We start from the raw sequence: 23,854 nt of genomic DNA on the forward strand, positions 1-23,854 counted from the left end.
GAAAATATATATAAAATGTTCAATCAGTCTTTTTGTTAAAAGGCTTTTTGTCCGTATTTCAATTGTGTCACAAGTCATAATTTTTTCGACTTTGGCCATTGGCTACTTTTTTGCTTATCGTTGTAAAATATAACAACGAATAGTATTTTCATCAAAGTATATTCACTCTTAAAGAACTGTATAAATATTCAGAATATCATGTTTATTCTAAAAAAATAATGAGTTTTATTGTCTAATAGAAGATAAATACGCACGTATGTTGTGATGTCACGTTGTTTTTTCCCGACGATTTCTACAAGTTGCGTGCTACCCGGTCTTTATCAAAAGCTTTTTTTCGTTAGCTTTGAGTGAAGTAATAACTATGAAATTTGAGTTTTACATGTAAATATGCTGTAGATAGTGTATTCTGAAAGTAATGGTAATTTGTATATTTCATTTATTTACGCGTTCACAATGCGAAATTCGAACGAATTGTTCAAAAAGGCAAATTGTGTTGAGTCGATTTCTTCATACACTTAAAAATGTATTCATCCTCCTCTATGGTTTTATCATTTCATTTTTTTTTTCGGCTTAACAAATGCTTATTATATAATGTAAACTCGTGTCTAACAAAAATGTCACAAAGCGCATTTTTGACGTTCTGTTTTGCGACGTAAAAACTCCTTTAACTTACTTTTAAAAACAATAAAAAAGTATTGAAAAGTTACGATACTAGATTGAATTAATAAGATTGTGGAAATGAATTAAAAAAAGATTTTAGCGAATCTGATAAAATAATGAAAGAAATGTTGAAAAGAAAACAGGAAAAAGAAATATGAAATTGTTGCCCAACTTTGACCCCCTATAACTTGAAAACGGTCCAAAAACATAAAATCTGCTGTACATTTGTTTACCCTAATTAAATAAAGAACACATTTAAAATAGAATAATTAAAATCGAACAAAAAAACAATCTACGTTTTTTTTTACCTTTTTTGGCCCCTTTTTCTAAAGCAGCAAGGGCAACAAAGTCCGAATTAAATAGGAATCTTCATAGTTGTTAGTAAAATCATATCAACATTTCAGAACAATTCGTCAACCACAACTAAAATTATCGCACCGAAACGAAGTGTCCCCAGACGACGACGCGTACTACGATGTCGCCGCCGACCACGACGACTGCGCCATAACATTATACGACCGCAAGTTTTTTTCGTCGTATAATTAAAACGGGAGATTTCGCTCTCAAATTTTGTCAAGAAGGAGCTTTGCCAAAGTTTTGTTTACTCGTAATGTTCAGCAATGTTTTATGTTTAGCAACAGACCTTAGAATTTCGGAACGAGTACATGTATTCGGAAATTTCAACATACAATGTACATCTACATTACAAATATAAAACCAAATAGGAAAGAAATAAATTCACTTTATACGCTTCCACAATTTGATTTCCGGGGGGTGGGGGTGTACTGACTTTTTTGCTTGTAGGTTTGTTGTTTCTGTTTTAGTGAGGGTGTTTTACTTTTTTTTGGCGCAGTACGAAATATGGTTTCATAATTCCTAACATTTTTCTCATAGGATGAAATTTCCTTCAAATCATTTTAAATGGTTGATGCCAAACTATTTACCATATCAGGATGTAATTATTTTTTTACAAAAAAAATTGTTATTTTATGTAAAGAATTAAATAAGCACGCTTCTTTTTACACGTTACAATTATAGAACGATGTGCGTCGCAATACAAAAAAAAAAAAAACGTCGAAATTTTGCCGTACGCTACGTCTTAAATATATATTTTTCAATGTATGTTTTTAGGGGAACCCTAATTTGTGACATAAGGTTTTTGTCGATTGAGTCTTTGATATTTATCGTTTTTGTTAAGTGAACCCGATGAATGCCCCGTAAACTATGTTTTTATAATCTGGCATAACCCTGATAGTAAATTGAACCCAAAACTATATCAGGAAATAGCTTTTTGTCCTTGAAAATAGCTTGTGACTACGAAAATTCTGATTATAGTAGGGCCAACGTTGGACCAACGTTGGGCCAACGTAGAAATTGTTTTTGATATGAAAGTATTTAAAGAGTAATCAAGGGAACCAAGGTTATAGCGGTAATCAAAAGAATGTAATCCAGGGACAAAGACCAGACATGGAAAACAGATATACACAACAAAGAACATAAAGTAACTAAAATCATACATACAAAGTAAGGTATACAAAAGTAAATGAGCAACTCGGACTCCACTATAAACTGGGAGCATGGACCAGGTGCACCGGTAGGGTAAGCGTCCTCTGCTTTTCTAGAAACACCCGCAGAGTTGCTCATAAAAAAGTCAAGTCCGGGGTAGACAAACGAGGAAAGGAAAACTATGACCTTAAATATCTAAATATCGTGTTTAACTATTTGGATATCATGTAAAAACAATTCTGGTTAAAAATAAATCAAGAAGAAATATTTCCATAACTACAAACTACTACATTGGGCCAACATTGGGCCAACGTCGTCTTGCCAACGCCAACTAAAAGCCAACGCACCAACCATCAGCCAACGTTGGTCCAACGGAGGCATGCTGTCTGGGAAATAATTGTGACTTTGACACATTTCTTCCATCATAGCTAGTGGCAGGGGATGATTTAATTTAATGGAAATGCAAACAACTTTTGAGTTGATTGATATGAACCATGATATTATGTATGAGACTTTATGTACAATGGTGTAGTTCACATTGTAATATGGGTGCTGTCATCGTAGAAGACTGGACACAGTGTTGTACATGTATTTTTATGTTTTCATGTGCTGTGCATTATGCTCATAAATGAGCACGAGTATGTACATAGAATGAATCCATACTCTGATTTTGTCAGTCAAAATCGAAGTCAAAACAATGTATGTTGTGGAAAAAATCTTTAACAATAAAATCAAATGTTATAGAAATGTTCATTGCACGGCTCTGATCAAGTGCATACTGGCCGACACAGACTATTACAAACTTGTGTTAATTTATCAACAAATTTAATTTCTTGTAATAAAGTCCAAACAATTTAAACAGTCATTTATTCCAAATTTTTTATGAGTTCGGTTGACTTCTCTCAATGCCTGACTAGACTGTTCGTTAATTCGCAAATATTGGTCGGTTCCCTTCCTCTGTGTTATTCAAATTAATATGTCCTTCAAGTCCGTACTCTAGTAATTCTGTTTCAAAAAGTTGTATGCCTATTGGGTTTTTTCCCAACTTGCAATTCTGGCTAGTGGAATATTGATCTTGCTAGCCAAATATAAATTCAACTAGCCAAATTATTTCCATTCATTCAAAAAATTTCTATGTTCTTCACTTTTTTTGTTTTTTTTCTGTACTATCATCTATTTTCTCTTGGATTTGACTTCTGCCTTTCCTTTCCTTTCTTCGACTATCTTTTCATTTGTTTTTAAATTTGAGGGTTACAATATCGAATGCAGGGCGTATTTTTTTTCAATCGTAACCACTCAGCTTTTTTTCTTGTCAAAACGAATTTATGTTTAGAAAATGAACGAGTCAATCTCCACAATTATTAATGCTGGATGAATGGTATTTGGTCATATCAGTACATGCTTCTTGGGTTGTAAGCAACATCCAAACAAAAATTATGTCGAATTGACACAATGCCTCATGTACTCCTCCATTTAAAGTTTCGGTTAAATCACCGCGACTTTAAGTATTGAAAAGATGAAATTTGAAGTGCATTGATGTATGGTACTAGGCAACTTCCCTACCAGATATAGATAATCTGGACTACAGTTTCTGTATTATTTACTTTGGCAAAGGTTCAAAGCAACTACAAGAATAAAGGCATGCGATTTGATCTATTAGGACAACAACATCCATACTCTATATTTCCACTTATGATATTAATCAAAGAACTGCAAGAGGGTGATAATGAACAGACCTTTAGATACATGTACCATTAAGATAATCCAGAAGTTCAATAGTACTGATATTTCTAACCTTCCAACCTCCAAAATACATTCTAATTTAAGTATTGAAAACTATTTCTATTCACTTTTTATTCCTTATAAATTTGAAGTTCCCCTATATTATGCCAAATAAATGATCTCAGCTTTTTAAAAAGCTAATCTTGTGAAGAACTTATTCTAATATGATCGTCTACATCACCATTTTATTTTTTATTACATCCTTATGTTTTTATTTCCTGAATTACCGTCGTTCTATTTCATGACGTCCTTTTATGAAAAGTATAATGTTTGTTCATTATTATTATTATTATTTTACTACGTTATCCTTGCTTAACCAACTTTGGGGCAGTTGACTCGTGTTCATAAACTGCTTCACGGTTCATGAAGCGTTAACTGTCCAAAACTTGGTTGTTATTTCGCATGACCTTGCCAAAAATTAAAACAATCCGTATATGACTTATTCCGGTAATCTCCCAACATTCTCAAATATGTGGAAATTCACGAGTGCAATCATTTCTATGGTCGATTAAAGTTTCCTTCCTGTTTGTATTCGCATAATATTTATATTGCCGTATATTATAGTATTGCTTTTATTTCCTCGATCATATTATTTGCAAGGATAAGTTTTTTTCTATATTTTGTGCAGTGATGAATTCAAAATGATGTTCATATATTTATGTTATATTATTTACCCCGGTAAACTTTACGCTATATCAGTATCAGACGACACTCATTGGTAAGTCCATTATAACTTTATCCTATACGAATTGTATTTCGAATGCATCTACTACTCTATAGATTTATGCTCAGATGCCATTATTACGATAATGTATCGCAATTTCATTTTTATTTTGTTTAACAAATATTGTGAAAAGGACTGAAAAATAGAGGATATGTGCGCATAATGATATTTTATTTTATTTTCTTATTTTGCAAGCCTTGACAAGTTAAACCAGACCATCTGTTGTGCGGGATTTCACAAAGTTGGAGGCAAATGTATCGGTAGGTAGTAAATTAAGGAAATATATGTACTAAAAGTATTAGATATGATATGCCTTGAAAATGAATTAATTAAAAAAACTTCTTGTCTTCTTATACATGTCAACTTATTAGGCAAGCAAGTAAGAGAGAGAGAGAGAGAGAGAGAGAGAGAGAGAGAGAGAGAGAGAGAGAGAGAGAGAGAGAGAGAGAGAGCGCGCGCTAAGAAATGCAACAATACAAAATGTTAGCAATTTCAAACAAAATAAAAAAAAAAGAAGCCAAATCCCGCACTGAGAAATTCTACCTTGGGATTATTTCTTCAATGACTGTCATCTATAATAAAATAGAATATATTATTATTGTAAGGTATAGTATATTCATAGTTTTTATGTAGCTCAGTGGATTTAAATTATCTGCTTAAGACATTAAATGAAGATGTACATGACAAATATTATTGTCTGGTGTTTCTATGGAGAGTTTAGTCCACAGTTAGGAATTTAAATGTAAAAACCTTGTATGTGTAACTGCTCCTATGGTATTTTCATTACCAAGGACGATATGGATATATTCTTTATGAATTGTCCTTCAGTTTAGTTATCTGTATATTGGTTTCCAAAACAAGTTACCTGGAAACCCGTTCAAAATAAATCTTCATGTATAATCAGGTGTTATAATTATAGCATGACTTATCCGACATTGTCAGATATATTAATGATAAGTTGACCTTTGAAGTAAACCAAATCCTTAAAATATTGTTTTCTGTATATTTATTTAACAATACAAGACGTGTTTTTTGCACTAAAGCAGTTATTTATATATCTATTTTAAACATTAAAAACAGTACATTTATTGTAATAATGTTGCAAGATTTTACTGTAAACCTTTTATATCTAGGTGTAATCAAGGAAATTATGAGTATCAAAACATCTATTGTATTTTAAATATTGGCATTCCTGGAATTTTTATTTTCAAAATGTTCGCAGTCCTTGGAGACATCATTAATAAATTCGTATACGTCGCCCAGTATAAAAATGTCCGAACCTGACAACAGATCGGACTCCAACAAAAAATTCCATACAAGAAGTCACCATGACTTAAGTTGTAAATCAACAAACTTAGTGCATGGTTAGAATGCAACGTATGTGGTTTAGTATATGTCGGAGAAACGCAAGAACGATTAAACAAAAGATTGTGCGGCCATCGTTCGCATTTTAATCAACCAGATCATTCAATCCTCTCTATGAAAGTTCGTATTTTAGAAACAAAATTACCATCCTACGAACAGTCCCGTTCTAAGTAAAAACTATCGTAGGGAAAGAGAGAAATACTGGATACGCAGGCTAGGTACTGCAATACCTTACGGATGCAATGATAACATCAAAATATAGGCAACCTTTCAACCCAATATAAAAATAGCATAAATCTGATGAATTTATTTGACAAACATCCAAGACGGGAAAGGAGGCATGGCCATCGCCACTATACGTCACCTAAGTTACACGATGTCTCCATAGATAATCACCTTCCTTTCATACAAAAACCTCTTGGACTTCATCACATTAGAACCAAACTTTATTCTATACCTCTCACTCTACTACACTCATACAAAACAAGTCTTGACACTCCTGTTTCTGAACCCGCCTCATCATTATACAGACTTGTTGCCATCATTTTGGATATTGGTTCACACACTCTTTAAACCAGTTTGTGTGAAATGTCAAGATAAAGAAAAACGATCATTTCTTCCACTACCGTTTGTCACCAAAGGTATAGATGAAATTAATTTGGCTAACATCCTCCATCACAAAAACGAAATTCCCACATATTTGAAAGACAAATCTATACCAATTATTTCATATTCCTATACTTCACCCATTGCATCCAAAAGTTTCAATTATAAAAGGCTATTGCAGAACCCCGAGATTGAGGACTTCAAGGCTAAACCACATGACTGTTCTTGCAAAAACTTTCCATTCAAATATGGTCCTTCTGGCCACGTCGTTACGGGAGATTTAACCATTATCGAAAACGAATCTCTGCGTAATATCCGTTCTAAAGGTCCCATGTACCGTGAACCAGGCCCCATAAATTGGAATTATAAATTTAAAGTTCTTATGGAAGCCGCCGAGGACTATGCAAGAAAATGAATAAAACGAGAACGAGAAGACATTGATTCTCTGTCAGAGTGGTTAAAGGCCGTGAGGTCTTCAATTTTGAAACGAATGAAAGTTTTAAGTAGGTCAATGAGTGCCAAGGCTACATCGGTTTTCAAAGACCCTTATGTAGCAGCAATAAGGATTTATCGTTTGGCTAGATCCTTCAGTCTCAGTTTCCGCTATATAGATGACGTGTTATCTTTAAACAATCCTAATTTCGGGGATTTGATACATCGCATGTCCCCATAAGAACTTGAGACAAAGGATACTACAGACACTGTGAAGTCAGCCTCATATCTTGACCTACACTTAGAAATCGATGGTAAAGGAAAACTATTGACCAAACTTTACTACAAACGTGATGACTTTTCATTCAAAATTGTCAACTTTCCTTTCATCTGTGGCAACATCCCTTCAGCACTTACGTATGGAGTGTTCATATCACAACTCATACGTTATACCAGAGCTTGCCGAAACTAAGCAGACTTTTTTATCGCGCTAGAACTCTAACAAATAGGCTTCTGGGACAAGATTATGTTGCTACAAGATTGAAGTAATCAATACAGAAGTTTTATGGTCGTCATCATGAACTCGTGGATCGTTATGGTGTATCTGCACCATGAAAACAGATTTATTCAACGGGTCATATTTTTCCTTTCCTCGTTTGTCTACCCCGGACTTGACTTTTTATGAGCAACTCCGCGGGTGTTTCTAGAAAAGCAGAGGACGCTTACCCTACCGGTGCACCTGATCTATGCTCCCAGTTTTAGTGGAGTCTGAGTTGCTCATTTGGTTTTGTTACTTTGTACGTTTGATTTTAGTTACTTTATGTTCTTTGTTGTGTATGTCTGTTTTCCATGTCTGGATAGCATTCTTTTGTTTACCGCTATACTCTTGGTTCCCTTGATTACTCTTTGACATTCTGACTCCGATGACACAAAACGTCCCCGTCGTTTTTAATAGTGTGCAGCCAGGTGATTTATCTACCAGAGAATATAAATCTAACGTGACTATAATATATTTTCCTAATTGGTAATGGATGACTATAAAACGTTATAGGTGTAGTTTATATATATATATATATATATATATATATACAACGTCTCAGAATGTGACGACTCTATTTGCTACACTGCTCCATCGGATCAAATTGATACAGGGAAGATATATAAACGTATAGAAAGGTCTGAAAAATTCTCAACGATGTTAGAACTGTCAAATATGCGATGCAAATTTTTGGTCGTTCCCTCCGCGGGACTCGAATTCGTACTGCTGTGACATCTATGGCAACACCGCCTGCACAAAATCCAGCGCCCTAGACCACTCGGCCAGCTAGGCTATATAAAATATAGCTTTCGCTGGCCGGGTCATTCCTCCTCGTAGGATTAATCTAGGGCTGTAACTTAGTACACGATGTATGGTGGTACGGAACAGTTCATTTACATGTTAATATGTAGGATAGAGGATCAAATTAATGATGCATGTCACAACAAATCAATATTATACAACGTCCCAGAATGTACGAGTTCGAGTCCCGCGGAGGGAACGACCAAATATTTGCATCGCAAATTTGGCAGTTCTAACATCGTTTGGAATGTTTCAGACCTTTCTATACGTTTATATATCTTTCCTGTATCAATTTGTTCCGATGGAGCAGTGTGGCAAATAGAGTCGTCACATTCTGAGACGTTGTATAATATTGATTTGTTGTGACATGCATCTGTAATTTGATCCTCTATCCTACATATTAACATGTAAATGAACTGTCCCGTACCACCATACATCGTATACTAAGTTACAGCCCTAGGTTAATCCTACGAGGAGGAATGACCCGGCCAGCGAAAGCTATATTTTATATAGCCTAGCTGGCCGAGTGGTCTAGGGCGCTGGACTTTGTGCAGGCGGTGTTGCCATAGATGTCACAGCAGTACGAGTTCGAGTCCCGCGGAGGGAACGACCAAAAATTTGCATCGCAAATTTGACAGTTCTAACATCGTTGGGAATTTTTCAGACCTTTCTATATATATATATATAAACCTACTAGAGTGAAATCAACCCCGGACATTGTCACTCTAGATCTACAAGTTCCATATAAAAAATTTAAAAAGTTATACACTGGTAATAATGAGTTGTTTTACCAGGTTGACCGGGTCAGATTTTGTAAACCTTAAAATTAAAAGTTAAAATTTGGAGGGTATATTGTTTAAATACAGTTACGCATTTATACAAAGTAAGATGTAATATATGTTACAGTAATGGTAAACGTGTAATTCAGATGAAGAATAGTATACGGAACGTTTCAGTCCCCTGCCGTATTAGGTTCTGTTCTCTGCATCAGATGGCAGACTTGATTTTCAAAATGCCATATTTCGCACAAACTGTAGGAACTGAAATTGCGAGAAAATGAATCGAAAAGGGTTTATTGTTTTTACCCTTTTTCCAGCTCCTCCATGTATGCTTTCATCCTGTGCTAGTGCCTAAGTGCCTGATATTTTATAAAACAGTATTCAGTTGTTAGTTTTGGAAAGGCGTCCCTGATCTGTACTAAAACTCGTTAATATTTTTTTCAGTATGTTACCATGGATACTGGATTTTTACAATAATCACTGAATTTCTTATAAATTACTTGAACCCGCCACCAGCAAGGATTAGTAAAATATCTACTTTTTGTGAAAAAAAAAGAAATTTCTGTGTAAGCTGCCTCAAAACAGTTTATTTCAACAAAATGAGGCCAAATTTGCAAAATTGACCTAACCTATAGTACTACCTCAGGTTTTCAGTAGAATATTGGTACAAAATTTACCATATTTTTGTATATAGCACTTTAAACTGTTTTTACAGTGTTATTAAATGACTAATTTATAAAGCCTGTATTACATGTAGGATGGAGGCAGTCATTTTGAGTCAAGGGCCTATACAGCTGATCGAGGCCGAATTCGACTGTTAGAGGACTTAAAATCGGCTTCATATGAATAAACCCATTAAATGACACCTCTATTAACCTATTGACAGGAAGCGGAAGTTTAAATCAAAGTACTGAGGCACTGAATCAAGGAAGACCTCATAAATATTCATGTAACCAAATTGCAAGCCAAATAAACCGATCAAAAACTTAGTCATTTTAAAGAGAACCATCTGTTTTAATGAAATGCATATCAATACTGTTTGGTTATTAATGTATTTATGGATCTTCTTTTCTTTTATTGTTTTGGTATTTCTTGCTGTGTACGTTTATGTCCTCAAATTTTTTGATACTTTACACCTAAACCAGTATTTCTTCAAAAATATGATCTCCACTGTAAATTACTGACTATCAATATTAGATAGATTTTCAAAGTAAGAAAACATCCACACTTTGAAATTTCGGGTTGAAGATGCATGAAGTAGAAATGAATCCTGTGGACTAGGGGAGCTAGGTTGACCGAGGACCTAATGTAAAGGGAGAAGTAAGCAAAAACCTTCTCCTTGTTTGTACTCTCTTTGACAGTGGTTTGTAATAGATTAAATGAACAAATATGTCAATATTGTTAGTTTTCAAACATAATTTACTAAAGCTTGTCCTTGTCATTGTTGTTATAGGTTAGGCCCCGAGTTGAAAATGTCTGAACTATACACTTTTTTTTACAATTAATAATTACCTTTCTTTATGAATTTTTGAATTCAAACAAGGATGTAAACTCTTCTTATCAAAACTACTATGCAATTTAAAGACCTTTAAACTTAAAAAAAAACTTTGTTTGTACCTCATATATTTTAGCAATTTAAGATTCCAATCAAGATAGAAAGTCAAGGATAAAGAGATGTAGTGAATACAGCAAATATTATGTATTTCTTATAAAAAATGCACTTTGAATATAAATCCATCTTTTCTACTTTCTAAAACACAAAGTGAAAGTTACTAGTGAACCCATACCCCGTGAGTACCACTTTTTATAATGAATCATTATTGTGCTTAAGTAGTGTTTTTTATACCTGTCTGCCTACAATAATGTATGTGCATTTCTTTCATTTTGTTCTGCATAATTCTTTCACCAATATGTATTATACTAAAATACAAGGAACTCTTACAGTTTTGCCAACGAATAAGTGCTACGAAATCAGACTTTATATTTGTTGTTTTTATTAAGAGATGTTGACATGCACCAGCACTTGAGAATCATGAACATTGTTTCATGCCTAAATAGTGTCCCAGCACGAAAATTTTCCATTTTGCTTTTGCTTTCTTTTCGCTACATCTAGTGAAACTTTAAAAGGGATTACAACTGAAAAGAAATTAAGGCAAAAAATGATAACAGTGCCTTTGATAATTGCAATATGTTACAATATGTAAATACATGAAAACGTACATGTATTTTAGCCACATCATATGGAAGTACAGAAACCTCCTCTTGATGAGAAATATTCTTACATGTACATATGCGCAAAATCAGACAAAAATAGAGGTTGGGTGGTTACTATTGTCCCAGGTTTTTACTGGTTTTTAAGCCACCTAGTCAGTACTGGTTGATTGAAATTTTGCAAACAGTGTAATTTCTGTAACATTATAATTTCTGTCCTATATTATAAAAAGTTAATACAATAAATATAAATTATATTTTAGTGTTCTGAAATGTTATTTCTAAAATATGTCAATCAACTGTCTTAATTAAGAAAAAATAAACACTTCTTTCTCTAAAATAATTCAAATTTATCTTAAATGAAACATTACACACTTTACAAAAAAATGTAGTATAGTGTACTTCATGAGCACATCTTTGTTTCAATGGCTATTAATAACAGGTAACATAAGTAAGAGTAGAATAGTTACTTTTCACCTGACTGACAGGTGGTCATTGTTAAAACATTATCCCCTCATAACCAGGAATATCATTAAAGTGGTTCGAAGTGGTGAGTTTAAAACAATAAATTGAAGTCATTTCATGTACTAGACAAAACTCCTAAATACAGAAACTGGAAAGTTTACTGATATTGCTTTAGGGCAAAAGAAATATAATATGCCAATACTATTGGCCAGGACAACTGTTAACTCTTCACTGAAATCTTGTAGAATGTAAAAAAGGAACACATTCGCATCCAGGAGGAAATTGTACGACATGCCTAACGAATTATTTTGGATTAATGTGTTCAGAAAAATGTGAATGTATATCAGGCCAAAGGTAAGTAGTAAGAAAATCTTCATTCCAATTTTGTTTTGTTTTGTTTTGTTTTGTTTTGTTTTGTTTTTGTTTTTGTTTTGTTTTTGGATCGATTTTTTCGTCAAAACCTCAGAGACAGAGACAAAGATACGTTTCAGTTACTTTAAGAATCTTTAAAATATGTTCAATATAGTTTGGTCCGTTAACTATGGCATGATTTACTCATATCATTTTCAAGTTCGAGGTCGACCGTTCGCCGTACAAAGATTTAATTGTTATCCTAGACATTTGATTTGACCTCTTTGGATGAATTCAATATTATTCACGCCATGAAACATTGTTAAATTACCTGAAGACGCCCAGGCGTGAATCGAGGCTTTAGTTGCTACGATGTTTTTTGAGGGTTTTCCATGTTGCATTTCCGCCTTGAAAAGTGTGCAGGGGAAGCTACCTTAAAGTAGCTAGATTTTACCGAATTTTGCTCACTTGCAAAATGACGGGTGACACTTGTGGCAAAACATGCTTACATGTTTTTGGAGAAGTTCATATTCAGGTTTTTTGTGTGATGTCTTGTTTCCTTATCTTCAGTTTTTTGTGTATCATTTTTTTCTCTGTTAATTTTTAGTGTGTATGTACATTGTCTTTGTTTCCTTGTTTTCACACAGAGGCCTCGAACTTGGAATTAATGTTTCTGAATTGCCTGAATTTTCACTCTTCGGTATTTTTACAGATATTCATAATTAGAAAAAAATAAGCATAAAACCCATTAGCTAAACATTAATAGCCAAAGAAAAGCATTTGGATGATAATATATCCGTCATTGCAATAGTCCTTAAATAAACATGAATTCGACTTATGAATCTGGAAATTATACATATGTTTTATATTTCGGTTTTCAAAACTATTTTGCTAATCAGTTATTTAAATATCTCATTTTTGATAAACACAAAAAGAAAATGTTTTATGTTTAGGTGCGACAACGTCGAGGGATGTGTGGAAAATGACAATCAGGTCACTACAGGTCAGTCAATTAGAATCGTTTATATCAAATGGAATACAAAGTTGTTTAACCAGAAGGTAGATACGATGAGGGTTATGGTGTACAACATCTGTATAAAACCAAAATCTTTGAATTTTCGACCGCGTTGGCAGCCATATTGAAAACAAAATTGAGATCATTTGATAAATAACGGCCGACACATCGTTCAAATCGTCAATTAAGCTGCATATTATTAATCAAAACACCCTAAATATCCTAGATATCAATTTTCATAAAAATCCGACGAATTTTGGCGGTCATTTTGAAAACTTCTGCCGAGACGCACGCGATTTTTATGTTATGGCGATCTTATTAGGATTCTTCAGCTGAATATGTATGCAATGTTTTGTTAAATTCTGATCTGTAGTTTTAGAGATATATGGGTTCAAAGTTTTCTACGTAGAAATTTGGGTACTCTCAGGCTCGCGGCCATTTTGAACAAATGGCAGCAACTGGAAAAGTTGTGCATCCTTCGAAAGGTAGATCTAACTTCCTGTAAAGTTTCAATCGGAAGAACCACCTAAGGTGAAATCAAGGTGAAACCGTGAACAGATAGTAAATACGATTTCTTTGAGAAAGATATATACATAAAACAAAATCAGCGTGTGAAAAATAATACTAATTTTCCCAGCAAAGTCGCTCTTGTGAAAACACTACATGGGTAATTTCTGAGATTCCATAGTAGCCATGACGGGAATCATTATTTCATGTTTACATTGTATTGCATTTGATACTTGTGGAAAAAATATCAAATCCCAAAATGATTTTAAACTACTTAGAATTAAACTATTTAAAGCCAATAGTCATCACGTATGACAAAGAATGAACTTCCATAAGTTGTTGAACAAAATGCATTCTGTTGGAACAATTGTACTTTTATTTAGTATTGTTGAAGCAGTCAGTCAAGAAGTGAGAAAAAATGTGAACGTAAATTTAAAAAGTGCAAAAAAAATAGGCAGTTGCTTTACAATTCAAAATAAAGAAGCTGCAAACCGAATTTAGAAACTTTCCCATCAAGGGGAACTGGTGTATGTTGGATAAAAACTGACAAAAGTATTTAAATTGATACCATGTTCAAGATATTTAGTATATGAGATTTCTATTTATTTCATACAGACTATAATTAAAATTAAAAATGTGTTATTCATTGCAATTTGTATTCGTTTGTTCATGCGGAGTACAAGTTTTGGTTATGTTCTTAATCCAAAGCAGTTGAGACCATAATCCTTTTTAGCTCACCTTGCCATAGGCCATGTGAGCTATTGCCATCACTTGGCGTCCATCGTCGTCCGTCGTCGTCGTTAACAATTATACAATACTCTTCTCTTCTGAAACTACTTGACTAATTAGAACCAACTTTAGTATGAATGTTCCTTGGGGTATCCTGCATAGAATTGATGTGGAGATTTTTAATTCGTCGAAAAACATGGCCGCCGTTACTAAAAATAGAACATAGGGGTAAGACAGTGGTTTTTTTTACATATACCTACTAAACCGTTAGATTTAGCTGAATTCTGACTGAATAAGAGTGTTCAGCATGATGAGATCTATCTCTGGTCAAATTTTGGTTTTAATCCGTTAAGCCATGTTGGAGTTATTGTCCTTTTTCAACGATTTTTGCTATTTTTAATGTTATTTCTTTCAAAAATCTTCTCTGACACTACTTGACCAATTGAAACCAAACTTGGTATGAATGTTCATTAAGGTATCCTGCATAGAACTGATGTGGGGATTTTTGATTTGACGAAAAACATGGCCGCCGTTACTAAAAATAGAACATAAGGGTCAGACAGTAGTTTTTCACATATATCTGCTACACCGTTAGGTTTAGCTGAATTCTGACATGAATAAAAGTGTTCAGCATGATGAGATCTATCTCTGGTCAAATTTTGGTTTTAATCCGTTAAGCCATGTTGGAGTTATTGTCCTTTTTCAACGATTTTTGCTATTTTTAATGAAATTTCTTTCAAAAATCTTCTCTGACAATACTTGACCAATTGAAACCAAACTTGGTATGAATGTTCATTAAGGTATCCTGCATTGAACTGACATGGGAATTTTTGATTCGTCGAAAAACATGGCCGCCGTTACTAAAAACAGAATATAGGGGTCAGACAGTAGTTTTTCACATATTTCTCCAAAACCGTTAGGTTTATCCAAATTCTTTCAATACCTGAAATTATCATTATTATTAGTACTACAAAAGTCTTCAGACTCCTTGTAAGGGTTATTGCCCTTGGAAGAAAAAAATGACTTTGTGTAATAGGTTTTAGTCAATATCTTGAAAACTATGATAAATGAAAAGAAACTTTCAATTTTGGAAAAGATCTTGTGATAAATCCTACCAAAGACTTCTTGAGTCAAAATTGTTGGACAATTTCTTGTTTTATTTATTGCCTTTGAAAGGCAAAATTCAGCAAGGTGAGCGAATCAGGCTCCTGTGAGCCTCTTGTAAAATACCATCCTCCTTTTTCGTTTGAAACCCAGTTGTACAATAAAAATCATCGATAACGATATCGCGCGAAAACAAGGGTATATGAATGGTGACACTGACGAAGACAGTGCTATACCAAAATAAAAAAAATACCCCAAAAAATAGAAAATCAATAATTAAACATGCTAATAAGTTATTTGTTATTGAATTATTATATCAAGTGGATACAAGTCTGTTTTTTTATATAAAAATAGCCCTCTCGTTTTTTAAGCTCTGGGCAGGAGAAAAGTTGAAACACTGGATAAGATCCGAAATTTTATTATGATATTTCGAAGATTAGAGTATGAAAGCAGAATTCTTTAAAATGAATGTGTAACGAGAATAGGTATGGTGTATATGTATGGAACACCAAAACCACATTAATTAGATAATATGTTATTATCACCGATAATATTATCTGAATAGTGACAGCACATCTTGTCACACAAAATTAACTGAATTCTCCATTATATCCAGATAATAATCAATTCATTTAAAGTTTTATGAAATACGAGTTTAATTGTCATTATCACGAGATAATAGGTAATGCATAATTACGCCGTTTGATCATAAATAATGCATAAATTGAGCTACATTTAGGTCCTTGTTGGTCGTGTTAACTATTGATATCACTATGCCTCATCTTCATAAACTTTTTTTCAAACCAGTGTCAACATATTAAAAGAAATTGTTTACAATAATAAATAATTTAACGTTTAGAGTAACAGGGACTTGACCATTATTATGGTTTATTATAAGTAAAATTCAGCAAAAATGCAAAATCATACTTAATGTAAAATAGTCATGCATCTATGTTTATGCATGAAATGATTTGAAATTTTAAAGTCATTATATATATGTGTGTATGTGTGTGTTTCAATTAAAGAAAAACGTAAGGTATTTCATAAAGATCTATGTTAAGCTATTTCAATTGATCATTATCTGGAGATAATGAAAGAATTCAGATATATTTTGTGTGACAATGTGCGCCTAACCAAATCAATCCAGATAGAATGTTATTATTATCTATGTTAATGACATATTATCTGACTGTGGTTTGGTGTGTTATACGCTTCCTCACTATTTCCCCTTATTTATTTTCTGATGCAGTACTGACAAAGTAAACGTGGTCGGTGCAAGACTCAGTTTTGCTGTGTTGTTTTCAGTCCTGTGTTGCAATGATGAAAAACACTCAGAAAGAACTGAATAAATGTAGTGCACTCTTAGTTCATTGACTGCATTGTTTATTTTGATTTGTAACATGTCATTTTCGTTAAGGCAATTAAAAGCGTAAAAATCTTTAAAAAAAATATCACAACTCATACGTTATGCCAGAGCTTGCCGAAACTACGTAGACTTTTTGTATCGCGCTAGAACTCTAACAAATAGGCTTCTGGAACAGGGTTATGCTGCTACAAGATTGAAGTCACCACTACAGAAGTTTTATGGTCGTCATCATGAACTCGTGGATCATTATGGTGTATCCATCAGCACCATGAAAACTGATTCATTCAACGGGTCACAGTTTTCCTTTCCTCGTTTGTCTACCCCGGACTTGACTTTTTATGAGCAACTCCGCGGGTGTTTCTAGAAAAGCAGAGGACGCTTACCCTAACGGTTCACCTGGTCCATGCTCCCAGTTTTTAGTGGAGTCCGAATTGCTCATTTGCTTTTGTTATTTGTATGTATGATTTTAGTTACTTTATGTTCTTTGTTGTGTATGTCTGTTTTCAGTGTCTGGTCTTTGTTCCTGGATTGCATTCTTTTGATTACCGCTATAACCTTGGTTCCCTTGATTACTCTTTCATAAAAATAACATGTAATTAAAAAAAAACAAAAAAATATAAAAAATGATATTTTGTCGTTGAGGAGTTAAATTTCCGAGATAAGCGTAATTCGAGTATAAAATGTAACATATATGCCTTTTAATGAACTATAATTTATTTGACAAAATATCAATGCAACGTTACAAATAAGTCCTTATAGTTAGACTTTCATCCGTATACAGAAATCGGGTGCGTTTGTATTGGAGAAATTTTTTTTACAAAATAAGAAACAGTTTAGTTTACACAATGATTATATATGCATTACCCAATCTAACAGACCAACAAAACATGAGTTTCTCCAATGGGTTTGGCACAACCAGATAATTTGCCAATCCAGGAACACACACACACACAGACGTGTCCCTTACCAATAAATCTAGGCAATTGCCCATTAAAAAAATAAACTTAACTATAAAGTAAGAGTCAATACATATTTCAAGAAAAAAATGAGCTAGTGGAATACAATACATAAAGCACGTTTCGCGTGTATAGAATAAAGATGCACTTACCTACATATATGTTAAAGAAAAGACAAGAACATTATGTCGCATTGTCCTTTTGGCGGGTAGATTTAGACTAATATTGACTTTATTCATATACATTTGTCCAAGTTAGTCCATGTTTGTTACATTAACTTGTCTTCAATGCAATTTAAAAAACAAAATATGATGCGAAGCGAAGCTTTAAATCAACCATTGATTTGCCATTATCACTGAATATTCGTTTTGTCAAAAAATGTTTTGTAATCCGTAAAATAAGTGACCTATTTAAAATTGGCTGGCCATTTTGAAAACTGTCTCAATATAAATGATTTCTAGGGATGTGACAAAAAGGGCACCATGTCAGAACATAGCTTGCCAGACAACCTATCGTATTGCAGTAATGTTAGGTCTTACGGGAAAATGTTTGGGTAAGACTTGTGGTAAATGAAAGAGATGACGCTGCAATATTCCGTGCAGAATGAAATGCGAAAACTTATAGTTTTACTTTTTTTTATTTTCGTCACTCTTTTTATTCATGACTAGTGTTTGCGAACGTGAAAAGTCCGTCAATCGGTCAATGAAGATTTGTATTAAGTCCGTTACAAATCTTCACTGTGTCTCCGTTCGATAGGATGTCGATCTGACCATTGTATTTATTTTTTTTCAATTCGTTATATCGTATATACTTTTACTGTAAGAGCATTGAATTATAAGGGGAATGTTTATGCACTCAGTTAGAAAAAAAATGGAAACGAATTATAAATATATATCACAAAACATTTTACAGAAGAAAATAGGCCTGATAGCAGTGACGGCAAAAACAGTAAGTTATTCTAAAGCTATTTTTGCTTGAATAATCTAGTCTTTTCGGAATCCTTCATTATTACGTTTTCAAAGTGTTTCTCGGTTTTGTTGTTATTTTGGTCCGATAGATGGATTATTATACACATAATTCTTCGTCTTACTAGATGTGCTGTTAAGAAAACATCTCTTTGAATATCGGTATGTTTTATCAGCATGTTGTTCTTGGGCCAAACTATGTAATAATTAAGTTATCATGACATATGAGACTAGACAAGTTGTCCAAACACAGGACTCCATCATAATAATAATAATAATATAACACGTGCATCATGATATCTGATAACTGTTTTCAAACGCTTAAAGAGCAAACTACACACCCAAATACAATAGATTAATTGATACATCAACTAAATATGAGTTGCATGTTCTTCTTACGTTGGCTTCTTATATTCTTAGTTATGAAACTTTGAGTAATTTGAAATACTGAAATTGTCAAGTCTTGATTATAATCTCTTCATAATTTTACAATAGTGTTTATCAGAAAAATTACGCCTCTTTAATCCACTAAACAAACCACTAAGCAACATGTAGTGCAAGGGAAACGACGTCGTACTAATTTAACGTCAATATGAAAGAGACGCCAATATAAGTGGAACTGATATGCGCATTGTCAGTAAAATGGCACCATTATATAAGTATCGTCGCCAAATAAGACATTCAATACATTCTTTTTTTCCCTACACCGCCCTCTTGGAAAATAGGCGAGAAAAGAGGAAAGTATGTCATTAGTTTAAAGTAGTGGTAAAAAAAGAAGACTTTCTACTTACTGGCCTTGAAACATTTTTAAGAAGGCGTATCTTAACTTCCGCGGCGGTTTCACTTTCTTAGTTCGCAGTAATATTCCTGTATTTCTGTATGGGTTTTGTTTGTTTTGTATTTATTTGTTTTGTATTTTTTATTTGTTTTTATTTGTTTTTTTATTTTGTTATATTATTTTGTTATTAACTTTTATCATCATTATTATTGTCGGATTCTTTACAGATGAAGATGGCAAAACGTACCAAACAAAGTTGATGACATATCTCAGTGTTTCAGTGGCGCTGTTGTCTTTCTTAATTGCAATGGTTATAGCTATTTCAAAGGGGTAAACTGAAAATGAAAATACAAACTTATATAATAAAGGCAAAAGAAGCTTATGAAAAAATAGCCTTTGTCACAAAATGTTCTTCGAATTTGGTAGATCTGAAAATAATAAATGAACTTTATTTGATTGGTGTATGCGCTTAGGTAACTGACCGTTTTTTTTTGTAATACATGAATCCTTGCAGTAATATAAATCTTCTGTGACCATGCCATTAACGTTTATAATCATGTACCAAATTGTCAAAATTAAAACATTAATGAATTATCTAAAGCATAAGTGCAAAAACAGATCGTGATTTGTTTGATTTTGTGCTCCTTACTTTTAAGCAGATCATATAAACACGATCCCTATTTTTACTATAAACTTTGTGTTTTTTTCTTTGAACGAGTTTTGTTTTCATATACTATTAAGATAAAAAAATATATATATATGTCTGAGAAAACTCCTACACTTTACTTATATAAGAATCATACACTTAATATAAAGATAAATATGAACTGATGTAATAAATGGCAGGGTGTAGTTTGTCTTGAAATGAAATGAAAATAGTTTGTATCGTTAGCCTGTCACTAATTTTTGGAACATTAAAACTGAAGCCCAGCCAGACATTTTCACATCAATTTTTTTTTAGAAATTTTATACTCATTATAAATTTATTTACATTTCTTGTAGGTTCAAGACCTACATTGAGAAAAAAACAAGTGCAATAAAAGCAATCTCTCAGAGTAAGTGTTTTATCTCTTTTAGAATGAAGTTGACTTAGTAACAAAATATGTCAAAAATTTCCCATATTTTAAAGGGCTAAATGTCCCATGTTTATTTCAAATAATTTACAAAAAAATAATAAAAATATATGTGTACCTAATGCTTCTGTCGTGATAGCATTGTATTTAGCAATAGTTGATTATAGGTTTATATAGTCATAATATTGTAATTCTTTTCTAAATCTTTCGAACAAAGATAATATTTTTAATTGGGAAATAAAAATAATAAAAATAGAAGCTTGGAAAGATATATTGAACCAGATACAATAGTTTAGATATATAAAAAACGAATTTATAAACTCGTACATCAACTGCATAACTTCTCCAAAATAGATTGAAAAATTTTCAGTGAAATGATAATGAGGTTAAACGACTGTCCACTTTGTGTATTGTGTATATTTTCAGGGGGTTATTATTATTATTATCATCATTATTGATTCAACTAAGACTAGATTAATGTTAGCTTAAATTTGTTTTTGTTTTTGATGATTTTGCGATTGGTATCGGCTAGATGAAAAGGGTATTTTATATTTACAACTCTTCTTAAACCTTCTGGTTTATTTCAAAATAAAACTTTAAGGGAATGAATTTTGATAATGCCATTGTGCACTTGCTATTCTTTATCCAGTGACTTTGAGGTTAATAGTATTGACATGCTATACAGAATGATACATAGTCTTTGGTTATTCCCTTTAGAATCCACTATCTTAATTGTAAATCCAAATGTATCATGGTTTCATTTGAACCTCCCTTGAAGTTACTTTTTGGAATAAGGTTCTCATACATCAAGTAAGAAGCATTTATGTATTGAAACTGTTCTTTTATATTTTGAATTAGGAATTAATTAAGTGTTAGGTTAAAATGTAATATACATTTAATATGTGTACCAACATTACAGAAGAGAGCTTAACTATTGTAAACGAGTTCTATCTTTTACAAAATGTTCTTGAATTACACATGCATACGATGAAACTTTTATTAAAAAAAAGATTTTTCAAAATCAGACAATGGAACAGTGTAAGGGATTTTTATCGTATGTAGGGTTAGTGAAATATTGAAGGTTTTCACAATAAAATATCTTAAAACAGAGAACAAAGACGAGTCCTACCAGAGAAAGACAAATATCTACGGCACATACAACAATAAAGCAACCTTACGGTCAGGAGAAACTGATGGTGAGTATGAGTTTGACTATGATAACAACACAGAGGAAGAAGATCAGTATGCTTCGATTCGGGAGTCCCAGCTTGTCAGTACAACCTTACCACATGACAACCAATACAGTACATCAAATCTGTACAACACTGGTAGTTACACTTACAATCACATTACTAGAAAGGGAGCAGTTTGTAGTCCAGGTGTACTGAAGGCTAGGGAAAACTACACACAGAACTTTGGGAGGACTTTTGCTACCTTTAAGGATCAGTGACTTTTGTCCGGGGAAATTGTGATGTAGATAGAGAATACATATATAAGAATTGATATTTGTTACAATTTTTTTTTCTTGGTATAAAGTGAGCAGTTAAAGCTGGGAGGAGGGTTGAATAAACACAGAAAATTTGGAGAGACATGTGCTGCCTTTCAGGATTAGAAGCGTTATTTCACGAGATCTTGTTTTATGGATCACAAAGAATGAAAATATTTAGATTGGTATTTGTTACACAATCTTTTTTTTCTAATTTTCCTTTTTAACTTGTGTACAGAAGTTGCTTTGTATATATATATTTTTTCAAATGGTTGGAGTTATGGAAATGTGGATAAGGGAACAACCCTATGATTTTATGGACTATTACGCAGTTTGTAATCTAGTGGATTTAAGCCAAAAACTACACAGAAAATGTTAGAAAGACATTTGCTGTCTTTCAGGAATATTTTGCGAGATCTTGTTTATCAAGACAAAAGCATACATGTAGTTAAACTGGTATTTGTTAACACATCTTTTTTTTTCTTGTTTTATCATGTTTGAAATTGAAGAGACGTTTCTTGCATAGATTTGATCTTTTTAAATTGTTGATGTTGCAAAAATGTGAGTTTTCATTTTTATTTGGATCAAGAATGAATTTTTCTTTCTCTCCTTGTTATTTTGAGATAATACTGTCTTATTTTTTTTTCAAAGCAGCGTATTTCTTAGCATTATTATTTTACTTTTTTAAATATCTTTACAATAATACATCCCGACAAAGAAAGATATTTATGAATGTTATTTAAGAAAACATGAATTCTATTTCAAATTTCAATCGTTTCTTTGTGAATTATTAAATCAAATTTTCATGAACTTTTTTTTCTAACATTTTGGGAAATATTGAACAATATACTTAGAATTAAAATGTTTCCCGTTTTGCTCCGGAAATCCGCTAATAACTTTCAAAATATCAATATACATTTTGTAAAAGGATGATTTGAATGGGAGAGGATATTGTTACTTGAATAAACACATGTAATTTGTATTGATAAAAGGGGTATAGTTCACAAAATGAAATAACAAGATCATACTGTGGAATTCAAAATATACAACTTTGTTCTATTGAATGATATATTATTCACATGAAATTTTCCTGGAATGTGGCAATTATGTACACCTTATATTTCTACCTACAATCCTATTGTTAACTTGAACATCTGTTTATACCTTACATGTTTTCATTGTTCTTAGATTTCTAGAGTCATCATGGCCATAACTTATGTACAAAGTATTGTGTAATATTTGTAAACTTCTGCGGACCTTGGGACCCAATGATGAATGACATCAAACGCCCAGTTTTCACTAATTCAACATTTTTCGATGTCATACTATAAGGGCGTATAAACATGCCTAATCTAACCAATAATAACTTCGGCCAAACGATAACTTATTACAACGATACAACGGAAGTCCGCAGTATAAAACCTTATCCAGTTGTATATCAAAATAAATTTTGCAACAGTATTCAAATTAACATGATAATTTAGATATCCTTATGAGTAACTCTTACATAATTATCAATATACTTTATAGATATTATTATTTAAGCTTTGTGTCATCTAGATTTATTTTACAAATATAACAACATGATTTATAATCAGTACCAAATTTACAAAGCCCAATAAATGTCACATTAAAAGTGTTGAAAACTAACATGC

The 23,854-nt window shown here is 32.6% G+C and overlaps 2 protein-coding genes across 2 annotated transcripts in view; one reads left to right on the forward strand and one right to left on the reverse strand.

Moving 5' to 3' along the window:
• The window catches only part of LOC148624182 (uncharacterized), a 249,930-nt gene that overhangs the window by 118,621 nt on the left and 107,455 nt on the right, over positions 1 to 23,854 (reverse strand). The window lies entirely within an intron of this gene.
• Positions 4,488 to 23,793, forward strand: LOC148624189 (uncharacterized). Its single transcript, XM_088566769.1, has 8 exons — positions 4,488 to 4,666; positions 4,868 to 4,932; positions 12,115 to 12,223; positions 13,174 to 13,223; positions 18,810 to 18,845; positions 19,868 to 19,970; positions 20,643 to 20,695; positions 21,823 to 23,793. Exons 1-8 carry the CDS (start codon positions 4,590 to 4,592, stop codon positions 22,161 to 22,163), a joined length of 834 nt encoding a protein of 277 aa, XP_088422895.1. The 5' UTR covers positions 4,488 to 4,589; the 3' UTR covers positions 22,164 to 23,793.

This window comes from Perna viridis, chromosome 2 (assembly GCF_037379345.1).
Source record: "Perna viridis isolate PV_CMFRI_1.1 ecotype Kerala chromosome 2, ASM3737934v1, whole genome shotgun sequence".
Taxonomy (NCBI): domain Eukaryota; kingdom Metazoa; phylum Mollusca; class Bivalvia; order Mytilida; family Mytilidae; genus Perna; species Perna viridis.